General features: G+C 53.2%; 1 protein-coding gene across 2 annotated transcripts; it reads left to right on the top strand.

The window, feature by feature from the left end:
• Positions 1-268: 268 nt before the first annotated feature.
• Positions 269-26,791, top strand: OLFML2A (olfactomedin like 2A). Of its 2 annotated transcripts, XM_032636248.1 has the most exons (8): positions 269-406; positions 8,476-8,739; positions 13,386-13,493; positions 15,630-15,845; positions 17,646-17,892; positions 20,042-20,272; positions 21,341-21,526; positions 22,513-26,791. In XM_032636248.1, exons 1-8 carry the CDS (start codon positions 284-286, stop codon positions 23,115-23,117), a joined length of 1,980 nt encoding a protein of 659 aa, XP_032492139.1. In that variant the 5' UTR covers positions 269-283; the 3' UTR covers positions 23,118-26,791. The 2 variants fall into 2 exon arrangements, with proteins under 2 accessions (XP_032492139.1, XP_032492140.1); XM_032636249.1 differs by lacking the exon at positions 20,042-20,272.
• The last annotated feature ends 1,084 nt before the right edge of the window (positions 26,792-27,875 follow it).

The raw sequence follows: 27,875 nt of genomic DNA, 5'->3' as shown, positions 1-27,875 counted from the left end.
CCGCTGCTCCTGCGGGCTCCGAACAAGACCCTTTTTTGTGTCCTTGCAGGGATGCCCTTTGGAGAGCCGCCCAAAGGCAAAGAGGCCCGGCTGAGAGCGGTCCCGCGGGGTGGGGTGCTCCCCCTTCATCCTAGCTCCGCCCCCAGCGGCGCGGGGCGGGGAGCAGCGGGCAGACGCGGGGCGCGCGGGACTGGTAGAGCTGGCGGCGGCGCCCGGCTAGCAGTGCTGCCCGCGCTTCCCGGCCTTCGCGCCCACTGTCCGTGCCCGCCTTGCCCGTCCCGCCATGGCCGCAGCCGCCCTCCCGCCCCGGCCTCGGCCCGGGCCTGGGCCCCGGCCGCTGCCTCTGCTCCTGCTGCCTCTGCTGCTGCTGCTGCTGCGTGCCAGCCCGGTGCGCGCTGACAGTAAGGTACGTGCGGCCCTCCGACTAGGGCGCAGCTCGGCGTGTAGCCTGGCGCGAGGGGGCGCTGTGGCTGGGGGTGCCGGCTAAGCATGGTGTCTGGGCCAGGAACAGAGGACCCAGAGGGGAGACTTAACAGGGAGGCCGCAGGGGCAGGGACCCTGGGAGAGGAGTGCGTGGGGGAAGAAGGGCTGGAGATAGATGGCAAGGGTGCTTGGGACCCCGAGCCTCTGGAAGGGGAGCTGGACACAGTCCAGTGCAGGGAGGAGGTCAGTACTGAAACCCCGGGCCAGGGAGAAGGGGTACTGGGAGCTTAAAGGCAACCCAGACAGGGAGATGCAGTCCCCAGCCTAGGGAGGGGATTCCCGGGAGCGCTGGGCAGGGGCAGCCTGGAGATCTGGCTCAAAGTTTCCATGGGAGGCTGACCCACGTGGAGACAGACCCCTGGGTAACTGCTACCTAGCGACTCCTAGGTTTGCAGCAGGCCCTGGGCCAAGGCTTTCAGGCCATACGTGGGACCCAATGAACCCAGCTGGGCTGGCCACTCTCCTGACCTCTGGGTGTTCCTGCCAGAGATCTGATGCACCCTCCAGAAGACACGGTGTCTCCAGAAGTGGCTGAGCTGTTCTCAGTTATGGCTGAAAGGATCTGCTCTGGTGTCAGGCAGACCTGGGTTCAAATTCCGCCTCCGTCTCCCAGCTAGGTGACCTTGGGCCTTTATGATCTCTAGATTAGTGAGATCAGGCCTGGATAATGCTTAGCATCACTCTGGCACCTAGTGGGTGTCCAATAAATGATACTGTGATTTTGAAATCTTACCACAGAGACCCCAAAAGGGAGTGTGATCCAGAATGTAGAGAGGAGAAGCACTTAGAGTCAGTCAGAGCAGGGACCTCTTGAGCATGTTGTAGAAATGACCCGGTGAGGACTCGGTTGGGACTGGGGGCAAGTGAGAGGCAGGAGGGGGGTACTGCAGAGCATGAGAGTAAGAGTGACTTCTCTTGATGTCTCTCCAGCCTCTTTCCTGGGTAGGAGGTGAGGCTGCCCTGTCCACAGGCAGGTAAAGGGCAGAGGTCACTAGCCACATGGTAAGTATATAAGCAGTGGGCACTGGCAGACCTTCAGCCTGAAGATTCAGCTCAGGGTATGCAAACAAGTGAGCTGCAGCCCTAACCACGTGCTCCAAAGACAAGGAGGGAATGAGTATCATTCCCATTTTACAGATAGGGAAATTAGGATGTATAGAAAGACAGCTAGCTTGTGGATCAAAAAACCTAGGTTCTGGCCCTTTGTTGTTTTTTGTCTGTGTGACCTTGGGCAGGTCACTGACTGTTTCTGGACCTCCGTCCCCCCATCTGAAAAACATTGTCTCCCCAACTTCCCTTCCGTATAGGGTCTTCTAGGATTCCCTGACCTGGCTCAGGTAGGGGAACAAGCGAGCAAAAAACCCCAGCTAACCTGGTCAGCACTCTGCCACCTCTCATCTCTCTGGCTGGGAGGAATATTTGGTCTTGGGCATCCTCTGAGCCATGCAGAGGGCTGTAGAGCTTGTGGGGGAGGGCTCGCATTCAAAGCAAAGCAAAGACAAAGAAAACCCAACACCCTGTTTATGTAGTGAGTCAGCCAAACACTTGCTAGGTTGCGGGTGTGTGTGTGTGTTTATTTGTCCCAGGGCAAGCTGGGGCTGGTGGGGTGGGGAGGCACATCCTAGAGTTTGGAGGATGAAGCAGCTGGGGGACTCAGCACAGCCCTCCCCCAGACACCTCCCACCCCACACCACTCAGCCAGCTGGGAAAAATAAAAATCAAGTGATGGGTGAATTTACTCTGCATTCCTCAGCACAGTCGGACTCCTGCTGGCTCTGTAGAGAGAGCTGTTTTCATTATCACCCTCCCTCCCCCAACAATCCTCCTTCCTCTTCAAGCCTGTCCTATCTTCTGAGGGTGAGGGGAGAGCCCTTTGGAAGGCCAGTCTGGGACTTGAAATCTATCTAGGGCCCTAAAGGGTTAAGTTGGCCCCTCCTCAGACTTCCTGCTCCTGGGCGGTCCAGCCTCACCTTCTGCCCAGTACTTTCAGGGGTACAGGGGCAGCTCAACCCCAGTACTCATCAAGGAACTCTGTGGTCTTGGCCAGGTCCTCACTCAGCGTGTTTTAATTTTGTGTTTATAACAAGGTCTCTCCTAAGCAGGACTTAGGGTTTCCATCTAAGGAAGTGCTTTGCCCATCTTGGGAGTGGGAGAAGGAGTTCACAGCTTCCCTGGCATATCTGAGGGGCTGCCCCGTGTGAAGGTTAGGATGGACAGACAGGTAACCACATGAAACCCAGGCACAGCACCAGAGACCTCTGGGAACCTGCTTTTTGCTGCGTGTCCTAGGAATGTGGCTAAGAATTCCCCATCTCTACCTCAGTTTCCCCATCTGTGAAAGGGCTGCTGGCACCTCATGTTCCCCATGCATCCTGGGGTGGGAAGGGGGTCTTTGGTCAGCCCTGCTGCTTATCAGAGGCCCGAAGACAGTGGGGAGGCCAAGGCCTGTGGCAGCTGGGCCAGGGCAGCAGGAGGGCTAGCACAGGCAGGCGGTGGTGTCCCAGGCTGGATCACATGTTCCCGGCAAGGCCGGTCCTGGAGGCTTAGGTGTTGCTGCCCCTCCACTCGGGGAGTTGCTGCCTGTGGGTGTAATCGGAAACAGGCTCCAGAGCAGGCAAGGGCTGCACAGTGATGGAGTCCTGCTTCTGCACACAAAGAGTGTGGGACCCAGTGAGGCCCCTCGGGCTCTCTCTGCAGGGAAGGTCTTGCTCCATCTCTCCTATTGGCTGGGGCAAAGGAAGAGCATCCTGGGCGCCAAGCCCCTGCCCGGGATTTACATTCAGGATCTCACACAACACTCTAAGACTTCAGTGCTCCCTCCCCGTTCGACAGACTTGAACACTGAAGCTCAAAAGAGTCAGGTTGGGGCTGCTGAAAAATCCAAGATAGGGAACTTGGGGAGTTTGGAGATTCCTGGGACTCTAGGATTCTCAGCCTTTAGTGGGCATCCAAATACCTGGGGAGCCTGAGAGAGTCTGAGTGAAGGGATGTGGAGTAAGGACAGGGCGTCTGCATTTTCCAAGTCATTCCACCCCAGGTAATTCTGAGGCACATCTCTAGTTGAGAACTCATGGAGGTTTGTGGAGCAAGAGAATAACAGATCAACAAAAAGGAGCTTTTGGAAGGTTAATCCAGCAGAGAGGAGGCTCCTGTATTGCCCAGGTAGCAGCTGATGCAACCTGAGCTTGGGCTGCGGCCGGGGAGTAGAGACCAAGAGATTGAGATAGGTGATATTTAGAATGAAGCATCCATCGGAAGAACATGACTGATGGGTTCCAGAGTAGGAAGGAGGCTCAGAGACCTGGGTTGGGCAGGAAGGTAGGTAGACATGAGTTTGGGAGAAGATGCTGGGCCCAGTTTTGGATGGATTAAGTTTGGGGTACCTTTGGGGTGTATCCAGAGGGAGGTGTCCAGCTGACCATGGGCTCTAGGGGAGGTCTTTCCCTGCAGGAGGACATGGAAACTGTCTCTCAGTGAATCTGGGCTGGCCATGAGAGAATAGGGACGATTCAACCTCAAGGTGACACAGTTTGAAACTGTTCTGTTTTTAGAACATTTCATCGGTTGAACCCCCTCTTCCCCATTCTGGCCAGATTTATCCATCTCCCTTCAGAAATACCAAGTACACCTTCTCGCCATCTTATTGTGGGATTTCCTTGCCAATTGCTAGGGAGCTTTTTAAGCACAAGCCACCCACACTTCTGGGGGCTTTGGCAGCAGTGTGTGCTCAGCAAGCCTGCAGGGAGGCATGGGGGGCTGAGGCAGCAACTCCAGCCCTCAGGCCAAGGGCAAGGTGGGTCAGGCTCAGTGGGAGCCCCATTTCCCCTGCCCCACCAAGGCCTGATCCAGGGCCAACATCTCTATCCCAGCTCAGTTGCTGGTGGAGAAGCCCTTGCCTGGTGATTACTGGTGGTCATAGGAGGAAGAGCATGTGAACTAAATTTTGGAGCCAGCCTGTGCTGTGTGACTCTGGGCAAGCCCCTCATCTTCTCTGCTGCTCAGATTTCTCCTCTCCAAGATGGGTCTGTGGTGAGAGCAAAGAGGTAGAAAATGATGTACAAACGTGAGGGAGATTTATTGGGAGCAACTGCAGTAGCAAGTAGACAACAGTTGTTCTATGCCAGGCACTCTGCATGCATTGACTCATTTTAGCCTCAGGACAAGCTTATGAGGAAAGGAGTGTTATCCTCCCCATTTTACAGAGGAGGAAGCTGAGGCTCAGAGGGGTCAAGGTCATGGGGGGAGGACACGTGGGAGCTGGGATTTGAGCCCAGGCCGGGCTCCTTTCCATGGTGCTCTGCCGCCTCCAGTCAAGCAGCACAGGACATAGTAACCACAGGAGGTAGGGGCCTGCCTGGGCTCCTGGCAGCCGGGGCTGGAGCAGAGGCCCTCTTCTGACTCCATTCCTGACTCCTGGCCTGTGTCAGGGCCTTGGCCGCCCCCATCAGGACGTAGCACCTCATCTGAGGAGGGAAGGAATGTTGCGGTCTGATGTGGAGGCCGCTGCTGGTGGGGATGGGCGTTGGATTATGGGTGAGTCCTGAGGAAGAGGCCTCTCTGGCCTGGCCACACAGAACACACACACATCCCCTCACTGGGCTCTTACCCCAACCTGGGGGAGTGGGTGGGGGGTGGCTAGGGGTTCCAGCGTAGCCGGGAAGGGGGCCCAGAGTCTCAAAGAGAAGACAGGCTTACCATAGTAGCAGCGATCTAAAGAATGTACAGCATCCAAGCCTGGCTGTCCGCGTTCACAGGCGGGGAGAATTGCCCAGCAGAGCCCAGGGTACACTTCGCCCACAGACAACCAGCGACAAAGCTTCCACCCGTAGCCACCTCCTTCCCCACACTCATCCTCCAGGGGACAGCAAGTCTACCCACCCTGGGCTCTGATCCCCTTGAACAAGTCATTTGATGGCTCCAGGGCTATTTCCTCATCTGGAGGACACTGCTAAGAATATCTACCAGTGCACCCATGTGGAGAAACAAAGGGAAAAACAAGCCCCTGTCAGGATTCTTGGTGGTAATAATAACAACTACAACATATTCCTGGTATTCCGTCTCTCATTTCTCACACAGTCCTTTGCTGGGTACGCACTAGCAGTACCTTAATTTTACAGGTGAGGAAACTGAGGCACAGAGAAGTTAAGTAATCTACCCAAGAGCACACAGCTGTAGGTGGCCCATGGCTGTGTTCCTAACCACTGCCCCACACTTCCCCAGCACTCAGTGAGTTCTCAGTAAATGTCTCCTCCCCGGGCTGTGCACCCCAGGCTTGCTTCCTCCACCCACCGTCTGTCCACAAAGCAGCCTGAGTGAGTGTCCCATGATGGAGATCTGACCCTGGCTCTCTCCTACTTAAAACCCTTCATGAATCCCCAGTGTTTTCAGGAATAAGTCCAGATCCTCAGCCAAGTTTCAGGGCCCTCCACGAGCGGGCTCTACCACCCCCAGCCTTAGCTCCTGCCACCCAGACTCTCTGCAGGCACCAGCTAGAGTCAACCTCCTCCAAGCCTCCAAAGTGCCAGGCCCTTGCTTGTCTTTGCATATATGACTTGCTCTCCCTGGAATGCTCTACTCGTGCTTAGAGATGTCCCCTGGGGTGCCCTCCTCTGAGCAGTCTTCATGGGTGTCTTTTTCTGTGATCTCAGAGCTCACTACATCAGCTTCTCTCATGGTTGAGAAGGTCAAGGATGTACCCCTATTTCTTCTGCACCTCCAGCTATCACCCAGAGTCTGCCTGAAGCCAGGGGTTCAAACAGGTGTCTGAGGGCTCAGAGCAGAAATGGAGTGCCTGCTGCCCTTCCCCAGAGGGCCCTGGGACACTCATGGGGACTGGGCTTGGCAGAAAGCCCAAGGGAGCCTTGAACTCACCTGGCTTCAGTGAGAGCTTAGTAGCCATGAGGCCTGCGGTGTTGGTTTGTTGACTGAGCCATAAATAGCTGTGTCCTGAGAGCCTGGAAGCCCAGGATGGGCTGGCTGGGGCTCCGAGAGCCCGGCTGGTGTGTGAGGGCAAGGTAGGCTGGAGGCGGTGACTGGGCCTGGCACCTACCGCTGATCTCACCAAGCTGAGTCTTGCAGACACAAAGTCCTGCTGCCCCAGGGACCAGTGACCACACTTAGACACTGGGTATGTGGCCTCCCAGGGTGGGATTGAAGGAAAAGGGAGGAGGGAAGGGAAACCACTAAATGGAGGTCATTTGAGCCTCACTATGAAGAGGCCGGGTATGGAGAGTCATCCATTTGACCACTGAGGAAATGAGGCTCAGAGAGGTTATGTAACCTGTTTAAGGTCACACAGGATATGGGGAAACAGATTTGTAGGAGATGCAGCATAAACCAGTGATTTGTATCTGGAGGCAGATATCCAAAGCTGGATGTTCCCAGGTGAAGCTGTGTGAACTTGTGACTTCTCTCTGAGCCTCTGTTTCTTTAGCTGTATTAATAATGGCTCACACTTAAGACACACTCACTATTGCTTAGGCTCTGTTCTTCACCTATATTAACTCTTTTAATCCTCACGACAACTCCGTGAGGCAGGAGCCCATTTTACAAATGAGGAAACAGAGGCACAGAAAAATTGGGTTGCCCACAATCTCACAGTTACTGGCCTAGGCTCCAGACACCATGCTCTCAGCCCTGTGCTCTAGAGTGTCTGTAAAATACGGGCTTGTTGATCCAACAGATATTTCCAGGGCTCCTACTATCAGCCAAGCAGGCACTGTTCTGGGGATATAGGAGGGAACTAGACACAAGTCCCTGCCTCTAAAGGTGCCTTCAGTAGAGTTGGGGAGACAAAAAATAAGAAAACACAGATATTTCAGATGGTAGTATGTGCAATGAAGAAAAGCAAAGCCACTAGATGAGGGGACAGAGAGATGCGGGGTGTGGTCAGGGAAGGCTTCTCAGAGGAGGCAATGTGTAAGTTAATGTGAGGGAATGAACTCAGGGAATATCGTAGGGATAGGGGTTTCAGGATGAGGGTACCAAATCTGCAAAGGCCCCTGAGGCTGGAGTGGAGTGAAGGAAAGAGTGGCAAAAGGAGGGCCTTGAGGGAGGGTGTCAGCTCACATAGGTCTTGAAGGCCAGGCTAAGGACTTTGGAGGTAACAATACCCCCCGCCATGCACAGATATTATTAAAGGGTGTAACACACCTGAAACCTGGGATGTAGTAAGTGCTCCGTAAAAGGTCTCCATTCATGTTTTTTTTACTGTTGTGGCAAAATACACATAACATAAAATTTACCACTTTAACCATTCGAAAGTGTACAACTCAGTGGCATTTATGTAGTACATTCATAATGTGTGCAACCATCACCACTACCTAGATCCAGAACATTTTCATCACTCACTCCAAAAGGAAACCGTGTACCCACTAAGCAAACGCTCTCCATTTGCTCCTCTCTCTACATCCTGGGAACCACTAATCCTTTTTTTCTCTCTATGGATTTGCCTATTCTGGATATTAAATAAGTGGCTCTTTCATTTAGTATAATATTTTTCAAGGTTCATCCATGTTGTAGCATGTATCAGTACTTCATTCCTTTCTATGGCTGAATCATATTCCATTGTGGGGGCTATACCACACCTTGTTTATCCATTGATCAGTTGATGGACATTTGGGTTGTTTCTACCTTGTGGTTATTGTGAATGGTGCTGCTGTGAACATTCGTGTACAAGTCCTTGCTTTAGCACCTGTTTTCAATTCTTTAGGTATATACCCAGGGGAGTAGAATTATTGGGTCACATGGTAATTCCATGTTTAGCTTATTGAGAAACAGCCAAACTGTTTGTCACAGCGGCCATTACTCTTTTCATTGTTGTTATTATTATAAGGCTTCTGTTTCCTTGTAAGGAAATTTGTTTCCTTCTCAGCCCACTCTAATGGTGCCCCCAAAGGCCAGGGGGGCCGGATCCTGCTACCTGTCCCTCCCTCTCCTTCTCTCCCCCTCCCTCCAGCGCTGGCCTTCGGCTCACCGGGGCCCCTCTTGCAGGTGTTCGGCGACATGGACCAGGTGCGCATGACCTCGGAGGGCTCAGACTGCCGCTGCAAGTGCATCATGCGGCCGCTGAGCAAGGACGCGTGCAGCCGGGTGCGCAGCGGGCGGGCGCGAGTGGAGGACTTCTACACGGTGGAGACTGTGAGCTCCGGCACCGACTGCCGCTGCTCCTGCACCGCGCCGCCCTCCTCGCTCAACCCCTGCGAGAACGAGTGGAAGATGGAGAAACTCAAGAAACAGGCACCCGAGCTCCTCAAGGTAGACTTTCTGGAGTAAAGGCCGGGATGGGACCGCACTCCTGCGTGAATACCTAGCATAGGCTGGCGCTGGCTGTCCCTCCAATGAAAAGGCCACACGTTCTAAGGCAGGGGTCCCATTTCACAGGTGAGGAAACAGTGGCTCCCTGAGAGGAAACCAATTCCTGCCTAAGAGCATTCGGCCAGTCAGTGATGGAGGCAGCATCCTTTGGCTAGCTTACCTGGATAGAGCCCTTTACCATCTAGTAGCATCTATCCCAGTGTCCTGTGTTTTACCCAACCAGGTCATCTGTCAGCACCTCCATGTAGTATTTTGTGGCATTTGATTGTTTTTTATGTAATAACGTTTCCCATATTCACGTACCGCCTTCGTGCCAGATGTTGTGCGGAGCTCTTTTTTTTTTTTTTTTTTAAACATCTTTATTGGGGTATAATTGCTTTACAATGGTGGTGCTGAGCTCTTTTCTTTTTTTTTTTTTAACATTATTTCTCTAAATTCTTAAACCATTTTGTGAAGTATGGGATCTTTGTCCTCATTTTAGAGGCAAGAAAACTGAGGCTTGGAGAAGTTAGGTAACTGGCCCAAGCTCTCACATAATGACATGCAGCCGCAAGTCTATACCATATTTTTATGTAAATTTTGGGCTTATAGTCCCCTCCCCCCACCCCACCATAGGAAGATTAGAAAGAGGCGCCACCTCTAGGTGACACAGCCCTGTGCCGGGCCCACCACCAGGACCCATGGCTTGGACAGGCATGTGCAGGGAGACCACAGTCCCCCATCCAGCCTGGCACCTTCGTGCCATTCACACCATGCGCAACTCCGTGCTTGGAGGGCCTGGTGGGGCTGGGATGTGAACTCACGGCCTGCTGTGTCCAAAGCATGTGTTCTAAATCACCCTGCTCTCCTGTCTTCCTTTCTGTAATAGCCAGATACTTTGGTGGCTTTTGAGAGGATCCTTTTCTTTTATAATTCCTTCCAAACATGTGTCTGTTTTGCCCTTTTCGTGTCAAGAACTGTGAAGTTGGCTGAGATGTTACCCTACTTGCAAGCTAACAAGTTAGCCTGCTAGTTTCATGGACGCTGGCAGTAGACACGAGCCAGAGACAAAGGATTTTATCACTCACAGTCGCCAGAGTGTCTCCACTTTCTTGCACTGGTTCTCCCACTCACTTCCCACAGGGTGATGCAGTGAGGGCCAGATAACACCTGTACACACAGTGGGATGTTTTCCAAGAGAGGAGCCCCAACTTAGAGAATCCAGATCTCTTATAATGAGCACCAAGCACACCTTCCCTGCTCCAGAGGGAAACACTCTCTGGATGCTCCAAGGCTGTTCACTCTGCAACAAGATGGCCTGGAACAAGGACAGTCAGTGCCTCTGCAGGCAAGACATGCAGAAAAGCAAGAGGCCTGGGAAGAACTGTCTCCCGACATTTGGCTAAAAATGTTTTCTTTAAATTTAACTTTAGTTTTATTTTTGTAACTACTGGATGGATACCAAAACTCTCGAAGTTGGGGGTGGCGACTGAATTTTAGGCCAAGTGGCCTCCTGACAACTTGGCAGTTCCTGGACCACACTGTCTCCCAAACCCAGTAGGGCCCTGCAGACTCCAGGCACTGAAGCCATAGGCCAGTCTTCAGTTACAGGGACAAAACCAACTTTTGCTCAAATCCACTTCTCAACAACTGAATTGTAAGCATACTTGACATGAGGATAGACAAAACCTTTTCCTAAATGCTGGCTAATTTAATCCTTCCTACAGCCCTTTGGAGAGGGAACTTATGTTCCCAGCTTTACTTGAGGGAGGAATCTGAGGCCCAGAGAGGAACTGTGACTTGCCTAACATAACACAGCAAGAAATTTGAATCCAGGAATTCTCTGCTGTGTCCCCTTGCCCAGTGGAGAGGTCACTGGGCAGTTCTCTCAGCCGGGAGCTGTCCCTTCAGTGCACAGCAGCCATGGGGGGTTTTATTCAGCCTTAAAGGACTGGAGTGGAGCAGTGGTGGGATTAACCCAGCAGGAGGGGTCGTAGGAGGAACACAGAGAAGATACTCCGCCTCCTTGATACTGTTGGAGTATAAGTGAGTACCCGACAGGTACCCAGTGAGCCCCAAGAGGAGAAGTGGACAGAGGCAGTAGGAGACAGAGCTGAGGCCCCTCTCATTTGGCTAGGCTCCCCCTCCCTCAGTGGGCAGCCCCCCCAGGAGAGGAGGTTAGGGGAAGCCACTGTGGAGGGGAACAGGGCAACCCACCCTATACCTGCCCCTGTCTCTAACTCAACCCTTCCCCTCAAGCTAAGAACTGCAGCTGTGATTTAGCCTTAGTTGCATGGCTCTGAGGAGGAAGAATGGGATTCTAGATTCCCTTTCCTTCTGGACCTGAATTCGGCATGGCCCCACCCTTGAGGAATTCCAGTCCTATGGGGACACAGCTCCTGACCCCAGTAATGGCAGTGCGGTCAGTGCCGGGCCAATGGACGTCCCAGGGACTGTGGGAACCCAGAGGAGGAGGTAACATTACAGCTGGGCTTTGAGGGATGTGTAGGAGTCCCTCGAGCAGAGCAGAAATAAGAACATTCTGGGTGAGAGTAAGTGGAGTGGGTGTGACCCAGGGTGCCTCCCTGCCCTCTCTCTGCCCCAGCCCCACTAGCCGCCTGTCAGTTCCACACTGTACTTCTCAAACTATATGTGGTGAAAGACCAGTTTTTCAAACAATCTGTCAAGAACTGGGAATTCCTTGGCGATCCAGTGGTTAGGACTTGGCGCTCTCATTCCCAGGGGCCCAGGTTTGATCCCTGATCAGGGAACTAAAATCCTGCAAGCCACGTGGCTCGGTCAAAAATAAAATCTGTCAAGAACCAACACTCTTGTAAAATACTGTAAAAATGAATTGTTAGGAAAATGAATTGGAATAGAAACAGACACGCAAAATACAAGTCCAGTGTCGTATTATTAGAGTCTACAGATACAAAATTTCTCTGTCAAATGGCTCTTAAAGTTTATAAAAGCCTACGCTTGCTTTTTGTAATTATTTTATCACAGACTGGTAATGAGCAGCTTGGACTTGTGCTGGTCCGCAGACTACATTTTGAGTTGCTCGGCTCAAACACACCATGTGTCTTCGCACCTCCAGCTCTTTGCACGAGCTGTTCCCTTTGCCTGGAATGTCCTTCTCCGGCCATCGTTGTCTGATTTGTGCTCCTTCTCCAGAGCTCAGTTCAAACAAAACTTCCTGCTGGCAGACTTTACTAAACCACACACACTCCCAGACAAGGTCAGTGCCCCATCGTTAATGACCTGGGCACCTGTGTGTGTTCCCACCTGCATTCCCCGATCCAGGCACCTCTGTGTTACTCTGCACTCCTTGACAGCCTGTAAAGGACCATGAAGGCTCGTGTCTGTATTGTCATCACTGTCCTGAATGCCTGGCCCAGAGTGAACATTTGCTGAGGCCGAAGAAGGTGGCAGGGGCAGATCAAGAAGGGCTTGAATGCCAGGGTCAGGAGATAAGTAGTCACACTTGGGCAGTGGGGAGCCACAGCAAGTAATCTAGCAGGGAAGAGACCCATGGTCAAAGCTGTGCTTTGGGAAGCCAGTTTTGGTGGCCATGAAGGCAGCAGAAGTGAAGCTAGGAGGTCCCATTTAGCCGCCTGGAATAGTAATCATCATTGCTGGTATTCATGAAGGCCTTGCTGTGTGCCCATTCTGAGCTGAGCCCTATCCAGACGGCACTGCTCCGCTCCACAACCCTGCTGCCCATTTCACAGAGAAGGAAGCTGAGGCCCAGGAGAGTCTCCGTGCATGGTCCTCAAACTGAACTCCACAGAGCCCTGGGGTACCATGCAACCCCTCGGAGTCTGAACAAGGTTGTAGGGGAACAGAGAAGACTCGAGGCCCTATCCCTGCTTCCACCAGAGCCCCCCACCCCCTTTTTCTGTTCTAGAGATCAAAGTCTATTCAGAGAAGAACTCTCTGGCTTAAAACAGCTTGAACACCCCTGGGAGAGTGGGAGTAAAACTGTGTTGGAAACAGCTGGCCAAGGCCAGACAGGAGCATGCTCAGGCCCTGAGAGCGCGTACAGGGGTGGCTGGAGGAACCACCCGCTGGAAGCAAGGGAAAGCTGATCTCCCAACCGGCTCCTTGTACCAAGGTTTCCCTGACACTCTCGCTGGCATCTTGGCCACTCTAGCTAGGATGCTGGGCTACTAGATGCCCACACCAATCAGGCATTGCCTTCAGGCTGCCCCAGGAGGACATAGACTCCCAGGCATTTTGGTGGGCAGATGGCTCTTTGAAGAGAGTCACAGATGCAGACTGTTAAAAGGAGGCACATGGAAGCCAAGGCTGGGCACAAGAAACAGAAGCAGGGATCCAGGGGATGTGGATGGAGCTCCCCCCATGTCCACTACACACCTCGTGGTGTTGTTCAGGATTAAGTGAAATGGCTCATTCAAGCCCCTATACAGTGTCTGCCATATAGAAGTGCTCAAAAGAGCTTTTCTTGTGTTTATGAGCAGGCTGGGTCTAGTCAAGCAGATCACTCTGAGGCTCTGGGGTTCATGCTCTGGTGGGGCTCCTTTTGCACCCTCTGTGCCTGGCTGCGTGCTGTGCCTTCTCCCTAACCCTCACCCTTCCCCGGGCAGCTGCAGTCCATGGTGGATCTCCTGGAGGGCACCTTGTACAGCATGGACCTGATGAAGGTGCACGCCTACGTCCACAAAGTGGCTTCCCAGATGAACACGCTGGAAGAGGTAAGGGCAGGGCTCGAAACAGAGGCCAGGCTGGTGCAGTGCTGGCGGCCAAGGGCAGTGTCCGAAGGGGCCTAGGCAATTCTGTCTGGACCCTGGTGGCTGTTAGAAGCTGGACTCCTGCAGGGAGCTGGGAGAAGGAGATACAGGCCACAGGGTCCAGCCTTTGAGGAAGAGGTCTGACTGGGCCTCAAGGGCCTGTAGGAAGCTGGAAGGCTGGGTGGAGAAACTGAGGCACCTGCTGGTTGTATGAAAGAGGTGCAGAGGGGGCTGAAACTTGCAGTCGCCCTCAGTTCCTCAAGACCAGGGCCCATATATTGCACAAGTCTGGGGCAACCATTTGCATGAAACACCAGCATTGTGCAGGACCGGCCAAGCTCACGGGGGCCAGGCTCGAGTTGGCATGGCTGTTCAAGGACCCACCTACCGTAGAGGCAGAGGTGCTAAGTGTCTTCTCCTGGTCAGGGTAAATGTGCTGGAGGGCTGGGCGGGTGGCTGATACTGCCCCCTGAGGACAGGGACAGAGTTGAGTGAGCATGGAGGTTCAGGCTGCAGGTTTGAGGTTTGCATCTCTGCTGGCACAGCCTGGCCTCCGCCTGTTTCCTGCATCCGGTCCCTGCTGGGCTGCTGGGAGCCTGGGGATATGCAGCTGCCAGGAGGGGCGTGAAGGCTTCCTTTCCCAGCTTCCTTTCCACAGGGAGGGGGGCACCTGGGCATCCTGTGCCCCACGAGAGGAGATTAACCCCTTACTCAGCCCAAAGTTGGGGTCACAGTGGCTTCAATTATTCAAAAAGTGTTTGGTGAGTATCTCTTATGTGCCAGGCCCATGCCAGCATGGCAGAATGGTAACAATCGTTGGATTTCTACTGTGCACCAGTATTTCCTGTGCATCTAGTACATGCCAGGCTCTCCTGTTGTTGGTTCTACAGTTAGCCTCCTTTGACCTCTCCTCTGGTAATCTTAGGAAATGTTAACTCACTTCACGCAACTGTGAGCCAGACAATCTGGAGGGTATGTCTGCAGAGCCTGGAACAAACCAGAAATGATTTCTGCAGCCACAAGGAAATGATTTTTAAATTATCTTCTGTTTTGCATTATCTGTGCTTTGCTTCTGTTCACTAAGTGATAGCTATGAAAAAAAAAGAAAAAGAAAAAGGTTTTGCTAACACTGGGGGGAGGCGGAGAGAACAGCCTCACTGAGGAGGAGATGGCTCCCTCTGCCTAAGGGAAAAACATCGCAGGAGGTCCAGTGACAATCTGGGGTCCCAGCTTCCTTCTGCTTTCTTCCCTTACATCAGTGTCCTCAACCAGGGGTGATTTTGCTCCCCAGGGGACAGCTGGCACTATCTGGAGGCATTTCCGGTTGTCACAGTTTGGGGGAGGTGGGTGGCGGATGCTATCAGTCCTAGCGGGCAGAGGCCAGGGATGCTGCTAAACACCCTACAGTGCACAGGGCAGCCCTACAGCACCCAAATGTCAGTAGTGCTGAGGTTGAGAAACCTGCCTTACACAGTGTGCCTTCTGTCCAACCTGTGATCCAGGTGGGAGTGGGGCTAGGGGCTGCTAAAGCCAGGCAGAGTCCCCAGCAGTAGGGAGACAAAGACGCAGGGCAGGAGAACAAGAGGAAGAGTAAAGGTGGGGCTTGGTGCGGTGGGAGGAGCCAAGCCTGCCCAGGAGAGAAGTCGGAGGCCTGGAGACTAGGAAGGGATCAGAGACCGTAGCAAAACCCTACAGAGTTCCGGTGTTTGAGTATTTTATTAAAAAGAGGTATTTATGTATTACTTGCTAAATTAAAAGGTAATTTTAAAGTAGCAAAAGATTGGTAGCAACTTAAAAGGTGGATCCGTAAGGGACTGGCTAAATACATTTTGGCCCATCCATACAGTGGAAACTGTGTGGCGAGTAAAAGGTATGGGGAGTGCTATATATACAGATATGCAAGAGTTCCCAAAATAGGCTCAAGTGAGAAAGCAACGTGCAAAGGAAAGGAAGGCAGGGAGGAAGGGAGGGAACGCCCCGCCCATTCCCCCAGGCCCTGCCCAGGAGACTGGGCAGCAAAGCCTTATGGCAGAAGCTGGGGTGTCCCCCGGGGCTGGGGACAGTCAGAGGCTGGAAAGGTCTTGGGTCCCGCCCCCACAGAGTGTCAAGGCCAACCTGAGCCGGGAGAACGAGGCGGTGAGGGAGAGCATGCGCCACTTCAGGGAGCAGCTGGGGCGCTACGAGAACCACTCAGCCATCATGATGAGCATCAAGAAGGAGCTCTCCAGCCTGGGCCTCCAGCTGCTGCAGAAGGACGCGGCCGCGGCCGCGGCGCCCGCCGCTGCCCCAGCCCCCAGGCCTGGCAGTAAGGCTCAGGTGAGGCCTGGGCTCTTGTGACGGGCCAGAAGGTGGGTGGGCTGGGAGCACAGTGTGCCAGGACCTTGGCCCTGAGGGCCAGCTGGGTGGGGCTTCGGGGCTGCGGGATGGGCCGAGGGCTGGCACAGCGGGGGTTCCGTGGCAGGGCGGGGGCAGTGGCTGCCTGCTGCTCAGTGAGCCATCAACACAGGTGAACTGGGGGCAGACGTGGGGCTCCAGCCCAGGGACACGGTTGTAGCGATGACCCTCCCTGCCTGGTCCTGGGGAACCAGGTCGGCTGCGGCAAAACCACTTCTAACCTCCCCTGCTCCGGCTGGGCCCCTGGCTGGGTCAGGCCTGCTCATGGGTAGATGGACAATGCCTTGGGGACCCCAGCCGACTAATACCACTTCATCCAACCCATCCTGGGGTGGAGAACTCCTGCAGCAAACACCCAGCCTTCCATATTCAAACTCAGTGCACAAAGTGAGCAAAGGCCCTCACCAGGCTGAGCCACCAGACACACAACACACCTTCGGGCAGATTTGAAAAAGGCCCTCTTGTAGGCAGACATGCTGCAGAAAAGGCTCTCCCACAGGCCAGATAAATTAAAAGGAGAAGCCCCCTTTGGGTGGATAAATTGTACAAAGGCTCCTTCCTGTGACAGACATGTACCAGGGTGTGCGGCTTGGCAAATGGAGTACAGACTAGACTTCAGTCCCATTCGTGCCCTTTTGACCAGTTCCACATGCAGGATACAGCCCACCACTCCCACAGCGGCCTTGTGTTTTGGTGAGTGGAGGAAAAAGGGAGCTGACTTCTTCGCAGACATTATCTCAGTTAATCTTATAGCCACCTGCGAGGAAGGATGCTCGTCGCCAGTGTGGGCAGATGAAGAAACACGGAGCGGGGTCACTCAGAGAAGGTGGCTGTGTTGGAACCCGGGCCTGCCTGACAGCCGAGCCCACGCTCTTCCTCTCCACCCCTCAGCCTCCGTGCTGACATTTTGACAATGGGGCTATTTGTGTCTGCAGCAGGGACCACCTAGATGCTGATAAAGCAGGAGGAAGCCTAGTGCCTTGACCCAGAGCTGGCTTCCTGCTCATTCGTGTGCCAATTCCACAGTAAGAATGAATCCTGTTTGGGCAGTGGCACAGAAGGTCTAGATCCTGTACTTACTGTATCTCCTGGAGACCCTGCCTAACAATGGGTGATGTCACCGGCCCTAGGTTCTTGTGCCAAGCCAGCATCAGAGGCATTTAAAAGGAAGCAAAAATAACAAAATTCACAACATGTTAGAAACAGCATGCCCTAAGGTCAATGCCCCGGTGACCAACCATCCCAGTTTGCCCAGGACTGAAGGGTTTCCCAGGATACAGGACTTTCAGTGCTAACACTGGGAAAGTTCCATCACACTGTGATGAATTGGTCACCCTGCCTTGGGGCCTGAGAACCTCTCCCTGCCCACACACAAAGATCAATGAGTGAGAGGGACAGGGATGGGAAGCTGCCTTCCCCAGGGAGCACACCATTGTAGTCTACCCCCAGCGGGGAGTGTACAGGAGTTGGGAAGTAGAACAGGAATCTAACCTATCAGGCTGGGCTTCAAGCCTGCAGGGGAGCTAGAGAGCTGAGTGGGGAAACTGAGGCACACCCCACTCATGGATGTAACTATGGGAGGAAAGCTGTGACTGCATGAGCACCTGGGATGCAGGGCCAGGAGCGACATGGCCATTACCAGCCCCCACACGCTGAGCCTCCTGACGCCCCGCAACATCCCTTCTACCATCCTCCAAATCTGAGACTTCCCTTCTCCCCCAGGACACAGCTGGAGGGAAAGGCAAAGACAACAACAAATATGGCAGCATGCAGAAGAGCTTTGTAGACAAGGACCTCCCAAAACCTCCTAAGGAGAAGCTGCTGAAAGTGGAGAAGCTGAAGAAGGAGGGCAAGGGCAGACTCCCCCAGACCACAGCCAAGCCCCGGGCCCTGGCCCAGCAGCAGGCTGTGATCCGAGGCATCACCTACTACAAGGCGGGCAGAAAGGAGATGACCGAGGCCATGGCTGGTGAGTTAGAGGAAGATTGGAACCTTGGGGAGTGGGGGCCCCTACAGGGACCCAGGGTCTTCTCTACAGTCAGGCTGCCCCAGATCTCAGCTCCATGGGTTACCTGTTGGTGCCCTTTGCTCGTCCTGGGGTTGTTGGGGATGAAATGATCAAATCAACACAAAGGGCCACTCAGTTCCTCTCCAGTAGTTATAGCTGTCTCCACCCTCACTGGCCTTTTCCTTCTTCATTGAAAGATGTGCGGAAGGTTCACTATGTACGTGCTGTACCTTCCGGACTTTCTGCCTAACACGGAGCTCACAGTCTAGTGGGAAAAAGCATACCCATAACCAGGCAGCTGCCTCTGGTGGGCGGGCAAACGCAGGGACCAGACCAGGGTTCTGGGAAGTGACCTGGGGCCTTTGAGGCACCTCCCATTTCCAGACTGGCCTTGGAGTGGATGGCCTCTCCAGCACCTCCCACTCTTTTCCCCCCAAAGAAGAGCCCACAGACTCTTGTATCTTTCTTACAGCTCCCTGCCCGATCACGTGAAGGACAACAAAATAATGAACCGAGAAACAAGAGACAAAATTTCCAAGAGTTCCCAAATTTCTGGGCCATCCCCACTGGTGTGGCTCCTGATTCTTCCCCTGAGCCCCTCCCCAGATGCCTGCTCTCCTCTGATGTCCCTGAGAGGTGTCCCAAGCCTGCTCCCCCTTCCAGGGTCCTGCTGACCACCTCCTCCAGTGAGGTTCTCTGCCCAGCCCATGCCCAAGGGGGCCAGGGGTAGAACTGTGAGGGACCAGTCTCCCAAGAGCCCCCTCAATTCTTGGCCTCTCAGGGCTCAGGGGCCTCTTCTCCCAGCTCCTGGTGCCAGCTGCTGGCTCTGAGTCCTGCCAGGTCAGCCTAGCCACGGCACAGAGCCTCTGACCCCTGGCCAGGGCTCTGCCCAGGAACAGCTGCAGGCATCTGACTCTGCCAGTGAGGGCCGTGGGAACAAGCCCCTGCCCTGGCAGGCTGCCAAGGCTGGGCCCCACTGAGGCCTGCTGACGAGAGGGGGTGCCCGCATTCCCGAGAGACTCTAGGGGCTGCTCCACAGCAGGGCCTGGCTAAACCCCCGTGCAAAGAGGAAGCCCCGCAGGGAGAGAAAAGGAAGAAGTCGGGTGATTGTCTTGGAGTCAAGGGGCCTCAGTGCATCTCTGGGGGCCACACCATCGCGGTAACAACAGCGCCATTCCTTTGTCTCTGGCGTCACAGCCTGCTGAGTCGTTTCACACATGCTGCTGCACTTGATCCAGCAGAGGAAACAAGCTCAGAGAGGTGAAGTGACAGCCTCCAGGTTTCACGGCGAGTTAGTGGGACTGGAACCCAGAGGCTGAGGAGTTTTTGTCCCCTGCGCTGTGCCACTGAGTCTTTCCCTACCCAGACCCCATCCATTCCAACCCAGGAAAGCGTGGGTCAGGGAGGACGCAGAGATGGCCCCAAACCAGTCCCACGGAGATGAAAAAGTCCTATCAGTAAAGCCCGTGCCAGCAGGAGTGGAAGAAGTGGGGGAGGGATGCCAAGAAAGCTGAGAGATGGGAGATAGGAGATGAACGAGGGGGCAGAGACAGAGAACTGGGATCCAGAGGTGACGGGAAGCTGGCTGCACCTGCCCTTCCCTACCTGAAGTGGCAAATCCTGGGTGAGAGAAACTAGCGGGTGTTTCCAGGGCAGTGGACTAGGAGAAAGTCTGTAAAATGGGAGCAAGGGTGTCTGCCTCCTGGAATTGGATCCAGGAAATGAAAGAATTGGTACAAAGGGACGTTGAGGGGGGAAAGGGGTCTCACATCTGGCACCTCATATTCGCCAGGATCTGTGCAAATGTCTTGTGCACATTTTCCTCTAATCAACACAACAGCTTGACGTGGTGGACCTCATGACTCATTTCACGGAAGGGGAAGCCAAGGCCCACTGAGGCAGGGGACTTGGCCGAGGCCACTCATCTCAGGGGCCTATAGCCAGTCTGCTGACCGTGAAGCTTTCCCCACCTCCCACTTCTCAAGGCCTTTCACTCCTTAGGGGCCACCCGCACGTCTCCCCCATGGCCCCAGCGCTGGGACCCGGTGGGTCTGGACCCCGGGCAGCGGCAGTGCTGCTGGGATGTGAGCACAGGGTCTTCTCTCCACAGATAACGCCCTCAAGGGCACTTCCTGGCTGGAGCAGCGGCCACCCCGGGTGGAGGGCAGGCAGCCTGAGCCCAACTCAGCAGAGCGTGATGAGACTGGGCCCAGGGCCTCTGCGGGAGCGGACTTGGCCCCTGGCACCCCTGCCTCGGATCCCACCCCCACCCCTACCCTGACTCCCATCACTAGTCCCCTGCCCACCACGCCACGTTCACGCCCAGAAGTCCCCAGCCAAGGTGAGTAAGCCTCCCAGGAGTCAGCAAACTACAGCCCGTGGGCCAAACACAGCCTATAGCCTGTTTTTGTACAGCCCTTGAGCTAAGAGTGGTTCTTACATTTTTTAAGGGTTGTTAAAGAATATGGGACAGAAGTATGTGGTCTGGAAAGTCTAAAATGTTTGCTATCTGATCGTTACAGAAAAAGCTTGACAACATTAACAGTGAAACAAGGTAGTGTTTCCAACAAATTCTTCTTAAAACGTCACCTAGAACCCCATCATCAAATCCAGCAACTATTTTCACTTCTGTATTTCCTCTGTCTAGTCTTTGGCCCTGTTTTTATCTCCATGTTTATAGTTTTGGCTTGTGTCTTTGGTAGAAATCTTCCTCATTAAGTCATCGATCGAGCCCGTCCTTCTGGAGGGCATCTTGGCTACCTGTGATAACAAGACAAAACCATTCCCTACTTTGGTCCACGTGCATTCCACTTCTAGGAATCTCTTTCCTAAAGGATCCATCAGATATGTGAACAACAGCTGCAGCTTAACTGGTTTCCTTGCAGCCTATTTCTAATGTCAGAAAACTGAAAATAATCTAAAGGCCTAACACTGAGGGGACTGGTTAAATAAATTCAAGGGCGCAGCTGTCTGGCGGCCTGGTGGAACCTTGAGATCACATCATTAAAAGGCCATTTAATGATGTGAGAGATTGCTCAGTGGAAGGAAAAAACAGGATACCTAAAACTGTATATTCAGAATCATGTTTTTTTTTAAGTATGTCTGCATGACTATACATGCAGAGAAAAAAAAGGAAAGGAAGGAAATACAACATGTTTAAAAATTTCTTTGAATAATAGAATTTTGAATGATTTTTATTTTCTCCATTCTCCTTTTCTGAATGTTCTGTGTTTTCTACAATGATCAGACATTGCTTTGATCACGAAGAAAGAAAAAAGAAATACATAATCCTACAAACAAAACCTCAGGAGGGATTTAAGTAAGACCCGGATAACGTTCCCAGGACTGTTGCTCTGGCTTAGCGTCTGTGGGTCTGTGTACCAAATGCTGCACCCCTTGCTCCCCACAGGCAGAGAGGCGAGCTGCGAGGGCACCCTCCGGGCCGTGGACCCCCCTGTGAGACACCACAGCTATGGGCGCCATGAGGGAGCCTGGATGAAGGACCCCGCTGCGAGGGATGACAAGATCTATGTCACCAACTACTACTATGGAAACAGCCTGGTGGAATTCCGCAACCTGGAAAACTTCAAGCAAGGTCAGGGACCCCTGTGATGGGAAAGGGGCAGGTGTGGGTAGCCTAGGGAGGGTCCCCCATGGAGACTTGGCCCTCCTTTGCCTTGTGGTTTCCTGTGGTCCAGACTTCCCCTGCCTGGCCTAGCTCTGAATGGTCAGCCACCCCAAGAAGAGGAGTCTGGGGGCACCCCCTATGTGCTGGCCCCAGGCCAGAAGCTGGAATGCAACAGCAAACAAGATGGACATGGTCTTGCCCTCATGAGTGTAATTTACTGTCAAGGGTAACAATGCTTAGAATTTCCACTTGTTGAGGGCTTATTATGTGCTAATCACCAGTGTGTATCAGCTCACGATATCTTTGAGGTGGGGGTTATCACCCTGTTTTACAGATGAGCAGAGCCCCAGGCCTTACAGGACCTTCAGGTCTGGGCAGGGAAGGGCAGAAATTTGGTTATCAGATCTGGAACATGATGAGGGGAAAGGGTCATTTAGACATGAGCTGCCCTCCAGAAATGCACAATCTGATGTGCATGGCAAAGGCTTCAAGAAACAATTTCAGTGTAGTGCTAGAGGGAGGCCTCGGGGGCTATGGGGACCCAGCCTGGAGATCAGGGAAGACTTTCCAGAGGAGGTGATGCTGAGGCATTCCCCAGGCAGATAGGATGGGAAATGGCAGTCTAGGCAGAGGAAACAGCGTGGGCAAACGCCCTGAAACAAAGCACAGGGGCTGGTAACAGCCTGTATCTAAATCCTGGCTGTGCTGTTCCACAACCAGTGACCTTGAACCCTCTGAGCCTGTTCTCTCCCCGGCAAATGGGATAATAATAGTACCTCCTTCATGGGACTGTCTTGATGGGATCAGATAACTGGCCCAGCTCCAGGCCCATAGCTCACTCAGTATCCTTGCTGGGCCACCCAAGAGCCCTGGTCCCTGGCCTCCCTGGTCCCTGGGGTGGGCTGGGGTTTTTTCGGGAAGCTCTGGTGTGACCTTCCGCCCTCCGCACGCAGGCCGCTGGAGTAACATGTACAAGCTGCCCTACAACTGGATCGGCACAGGCCACGTGGTGTACCAGGGCTCCTTCTACTACAACCGCGCCTTCACCAAGAACATCATCAAGTACGACCTGCGGCAGCGCTTCGTGGCCTCCTGGGCGCTGCTGCCCGACGCGGTGTACGAGGACACCACACCCTGGAAGTGGCGCGGCCACTCGGACATTGACTTCGCCGTGGACGAGAGCGGCCTGTGGGTCATCTATCCCGCTGCGGATGACCACCATGAGGCCCAGTCCGAGGTGATCGTGCTGAGCCGCCTGGACCCCGGCGACCTGTCAGTGCACCGTGAGACCACGTGGAAGACGTGGCTGCGGCGAAACTCCTACGGGAACTGCTTCCTGGTGTGCGGCATCCTGTACGCCGTGGACACCTACAACCAGCGGGAGGGCCATGTGGCCTATGCCTTCGACACGCATACAGGCACCGACGCCCGCCCGCAGCTGCCCTTCCTCAACGAGCACGCCTACACCACCCAGATCGACTACAACCCCAAGGAGCGGGTGCTCTATGCCTGGGACAACGGTCACCAGCTCACCTACACCCTCCACTTCGTGGTCTGAGCGAGACCTGGGCTCACGGGAGAGGAGTGGCCGTGGGCATGGGGGGCTCCCCACAGTGACTCCTGCAAGGGACTCCCTCAGCAAATATTTATTTACTGGGCCCAGGCCTGGAGCTAGGTGCTAGGCAGTGGGCACAGCCAGCTCAAGCTTCCTCAGCACTCAGTGGAGTAATAATCACTTACATTTGCACGACACTGCCAAGAGCTTCATGTGCACTAACCCACTTAATCCTCCTGACACCCTTGGAGGTAGAGACAGTTAAGCCCATTTAACAGGTGAGGAGACTGAGAGGCCTCACTTTGGATCCGGCAAGCCCATTTTACAGATGAGACCTGACCATGCTCTACCCTAACCTCTCCCCTACCTCCAACCCTCTCCCCTCTCCCCTCATTTCTCTTGTTCTCTCAAGTCTATCTCCCTTCCCCGGGGCTACTCAAAACCAGAGGACTTTGGGACCAACACACTAGTGTTGGGTGGAGGCCCAGCTCTGCGTGCCACCCCAGGCCCCTGTTCTGACGGAGCTATTGGTGGCCCTGGGGCTTTGGGCCCTTTGGCTAATGGGCTAATGTCCTTGTTCCATGCCTTTGGCCAGCCCCCCATCCCCACCCCACCCGCTGTCTGACCACATTCCAAACCTCCACAGTCACCCAGCCACTGAGCAGAAACCACACCCCGAGAAAAAATACCAGCCCCCGTTCCAAGACCCCCCCCAACCCGTACTCATTTTTATTTTCTCTTATTCTTCATCAGTGCCGTCATTTGTTTCTGCAGCAGCAGCTGAGAAGGCTGCAGGCAGCTGCCTGCCAGCAGTGACTCTACCAGGGTGGGGAACTGGGCCAGGCCCCGAGGCTCCCTCTCCACCCAGAAGTGCTGGCTTTGGCCACATACCCAGGCTGTGGGACCTCTCCCCAGTCCCTCCCAGAGCCTTTGAGCCTGGGGTCCACCTCATCCTTTCTCTCTGGGCCTTTGAACCCACAACCTATACGCACTCAGGGATACCTCCAGGTCGGCCACGAGCAAGACCCTAGGCCTGAGGCTGGGTGGCACCAGGATGAAACAGGTTTCTTCTTCCTTGTCAGTCCTAACCTGGTTATTTGGTGGGCTGGCCTGGGGGACCGGGGGAGGCTGAGATCTGGGCAACCAGGTCCAGAGGAGGCTTCGGACCTTCTGGGTGCAGGGAGGAGTCAGAGGTGAAAGCTGGGAGGGAAGGAGAAAGGGATCTGTGGATCAGACTTTTCCTGGCTTCAGAGATAATGGTGCCAGGGCTGCCCCGAGCCCAGGACTTGGGGCTGAGGGTGCACAGGTGGGCTCCCCCGAGCCTCAGACCCAGCAGCCCCGGGGACAAGACCTTCAGGCCTGCCCCACATCTGCTTTGAACAGTATTTTTAGACCTGGAAGAAGTTCTCCGGTCTGACTCCCTATATCTACAAAGGAGAAATAGGCCCAGAAAGGTTTAGAGAATGGCTCAGGGCCACACTGGGAACAGGACCCAGCTGATCTCCTTCCAGAAGGGCTTTGTCTTTTTCCTTTATTCTCCACGCTCAGAGGCAGCTAGGCAATAGACCACCCAGCACCTAAGTCATCCCAACACCTTTGAGGGGTGTTTACTGCTGATCTCTACACAACCCCGGACCCTGCTTCTTTCATTCTGTCCCCATGCCAGCTCCCAGGTATCTGTATATATGAACACCCAGCTGCCATGTTGGGAAATTCAGCTGCATACCCAAGAGTGTAAAGAAATGCATTTTGTGCAGGATACATTTCTTTCAGGCATTGTCAGGTGATGTTGTTTTGTTTAAGCCGTAACTCACTCCAGAAGTAAAGGGGAATGATGACGCCCAGCCAAGCAAGGCCTGACTCATAGTGGTGGACACATCCAGCCTCCCCCGCCCAACTGAACTCTGAGGGCTCCACTTAGAAACTCTTCAGGGGGCTGCAAGTCCCAGCGTTTCCCTTGGCCCTGGGTGTGGGTTTTAGAAGACTCTGTCTTTCGTGATATCATGTGAGAAATGTTCAGGCTCCTCTTTCCCCATTAGTCTTAGAAAAGGGAAAGTTAGAATGGTCCTTTGGAAAAGGACAAGCAAAATGGTTTTCTCGGGGAGAGGATGCCGGCTGCAGCCTCTAAACATTCACTGAGCCCCTTCTGTTTTCAGGCCCTTGTATGTAGGTTATGTTGTAGGTACAATTATTTTCCTCATTTTACAGATAGTCAAACTGGAGCCCAGAGAGGTTAAGTGGAGGCAGGGTCAAGTGGAAAGCCAGGTTTCCAAATCGGTAATATAACCTGAGCATCAACAGTGGGCTAAGCAAGCCATGTGCATATTCTTGCATCTTCACAACAGTGGAAGGTATGTACTCTGAGTGTGTCCATTTTACAGACGAGGAAACTGAGGTGAAGGGACTTACCCAAGCACAACAGCTTAGCCTGTAGCACAGTCAGGTTTTCAGGGCTGGTCAGCACATGTTCTTTGCCAACTCTGTGTCACTCTAGCAGCAGCTCCAGAAATGGTGGTCGTTGCATTTAACCAGTGTAGCCAAGCCACGAATTGCATCTACATAGGAGACCCAAGAAGGAGGTTGGGGTCAGTTTATAAAGAGCCTTGAATGCCAAACCAGAGAAAAGAAAATTCCAAGACAACTGGATTTTGTTCTATTGGTGACAGGAGGCAGGGGAGAGTTTTTGTTGTGGGATTTATTACAGTTGGTAACAGTACTTCAAACAAAGAAGGAGAGGGCTAGCTTTTCCTACCGACCTCAGCTGTGACAGCAAAGGAAGTTGTCTCTGGTGTTTCTGAACAACATGCTATGTGAAGGGGCTTTGGCTGCCACCTTTGAGTCCTCCCAAGAGATTTCTAGACCTTAATATTTAATTTGCTCTGTCTGGGAGGCAGCCCTAAAGGTGAGGCTGGGGGTTTTTCCTGGGAATGACTTGAGGGCTACTGAAAGCCCGTATGTTCTAAAGCACCTTTTCCTCCATGACAGCACTGGAAACCACTCTGGTGACAGGAGGACACAGCACTGGATGGTTGTCAGGGAGCCCTGGATAGGAGTTAGGGAGTACTAGGTTAGAATCCAGCTATGCTTCTGACATGCTGCACAGAGGGGACAGATGTCAACTCCCTTTTATGGCTGAAGACCTGCAGCTTAGTGAGGACAAAGGGCAGCTGAGGGCCCAAGCAGTACCCTCCTAGAGCTAGAAGTCACCTTTACATACATTATCACTAATCCACCCAGGAACCCCAAGGTTGGTATTACTTTTCCCTATTACAGGGAGTGAACCTCAAGTTCAGAAACGTTAAGCAACCTGCTCAGGGTCACAAATCTAACAAGTAGTAGAGTCAAGAGTTGAACCAGGTCTGTTTTTACACCAAAGCCCCAAACTAACTGTTGTTAGGAATTTTGTAACCAGTCAGGTTTTCTTCCTTGCTTTGGCTAATGGGAAGCTCAAAGTCAAATTTGAGATTATTTTTAACAATTGTACTGGGTCTCCTACTGGACTCTGGCTTCATTCTGGCTTTCTGCTTTTACCTTTACCCTGATCTCTTTATTTTTATTATATTGTATTTTATCTATTTTTGTAAATTGCCACAATACCTTTTTTTGCAACAAGGTGGAAAATACCTAAATAAATACGTGATCAAAAGCTTGATTTAAAAGTCTTGACTAAATGCTATGGTCTGCATCCTTATCATAACACAGACATTTAATAACTTTAAAACAATACTTTGTTATGAGAATCAGCCTTGTTGCTAGAAACTGATCTGGATTATGAACTAGGGCAGAAGAATCCAACTCAGGCTGACAACCAGGCCCCTCCCAGTGAAGAGGAGAAGCAAGCCATTCCCAAAGGTATGCAGACACTACCTTGCAGCCCCGCCTTCAGCTGCAGAGAGAGAACCCCAGGGAGGGAGCCTTGAGCATCACTTAGTCCCATGTTCTCAAACTTCAGTCCTTCATGTACAGACCCTCGTTGTGATCTTTGTCATTTCCCTCTACCATCTTCAGTATAGTTTACTATTTCTTTTTTCAATCATTTCATTCTTTTTACTAAAATAATTTTATTTCAAAGGGAAGCTTTATAAGCTGTCAGCAAAAACGAAAACAAAAAATCTTTAAAAAGATTTTTTTAAGTAGGAATATTACAATAGTAAAAAGAAAGCCAGTGACCACAAACACAAGGTGACCGGGATGCGACACAGAACAAGCAGCACTGTCGCATCCCACTGGACACCGTGCCGGTGAGGCTGGCCAAAGCGCTTTGTGTAAAAAGGAAGATTAGCAAATGTTCAAGGGACATAAAGGGCAAACCAGCAGCAAGTGGATATTGTCCTTGATGTAATCAGAGGGATGGGATTGGAAGGGAATAGCTTCTCCCATGTGGCTTAATGGCCCTTCACGTGGTGGCTTAGGTACCTCCAAGGAGTTCTCAAACCACTGATGGGTGACTTGGATTTAGACTAGCTTCCCAAACACACACACACACACACACACACACACACTCACTCACTCATTCAGCCAGGCCTTCCCTCCCCGGCCTCCCCCAGCTACAGGCCAGCCTCGGCAGAGCCCCTGCCTTGCCTGGTAGCTGGGCACTGTCCCTGTGGCCCTGGGCAATGACGAGGGTCCCAATCCCCACAGTACAGACAGGTCAGAAGCACAATGCCACACCTACCATGGCAGAGGCTGATGGGAACATGTCCCTCTCACAATTCAGACTCCACTAGGGCTGACCCTAGTCCCAAGCAAGCCAAACATGGC

The sequence above is a fragment of the Phocoena sinus genome, chromosome 6 (assembly GCF_008692025.1).
Source record: "Phocoena sinus isolate mPhoSin1 chromosome 6, mPhoSin1.pri, whole genome shotgun sequence".
In the NCBI taxonomy this organism is placed as follows: domain Eukaryota; kingdom Metazoa; phylum Chordata; class Mammalia; order Artiodactyla; family Phocoenidae; genus Phocoena; species Phocoena sinus.
The sequence above is the reverse complement of the archived record's forward strand: the minus strand, read 5'-3'. Positions and strand labels throughout refer to the sequence as shown.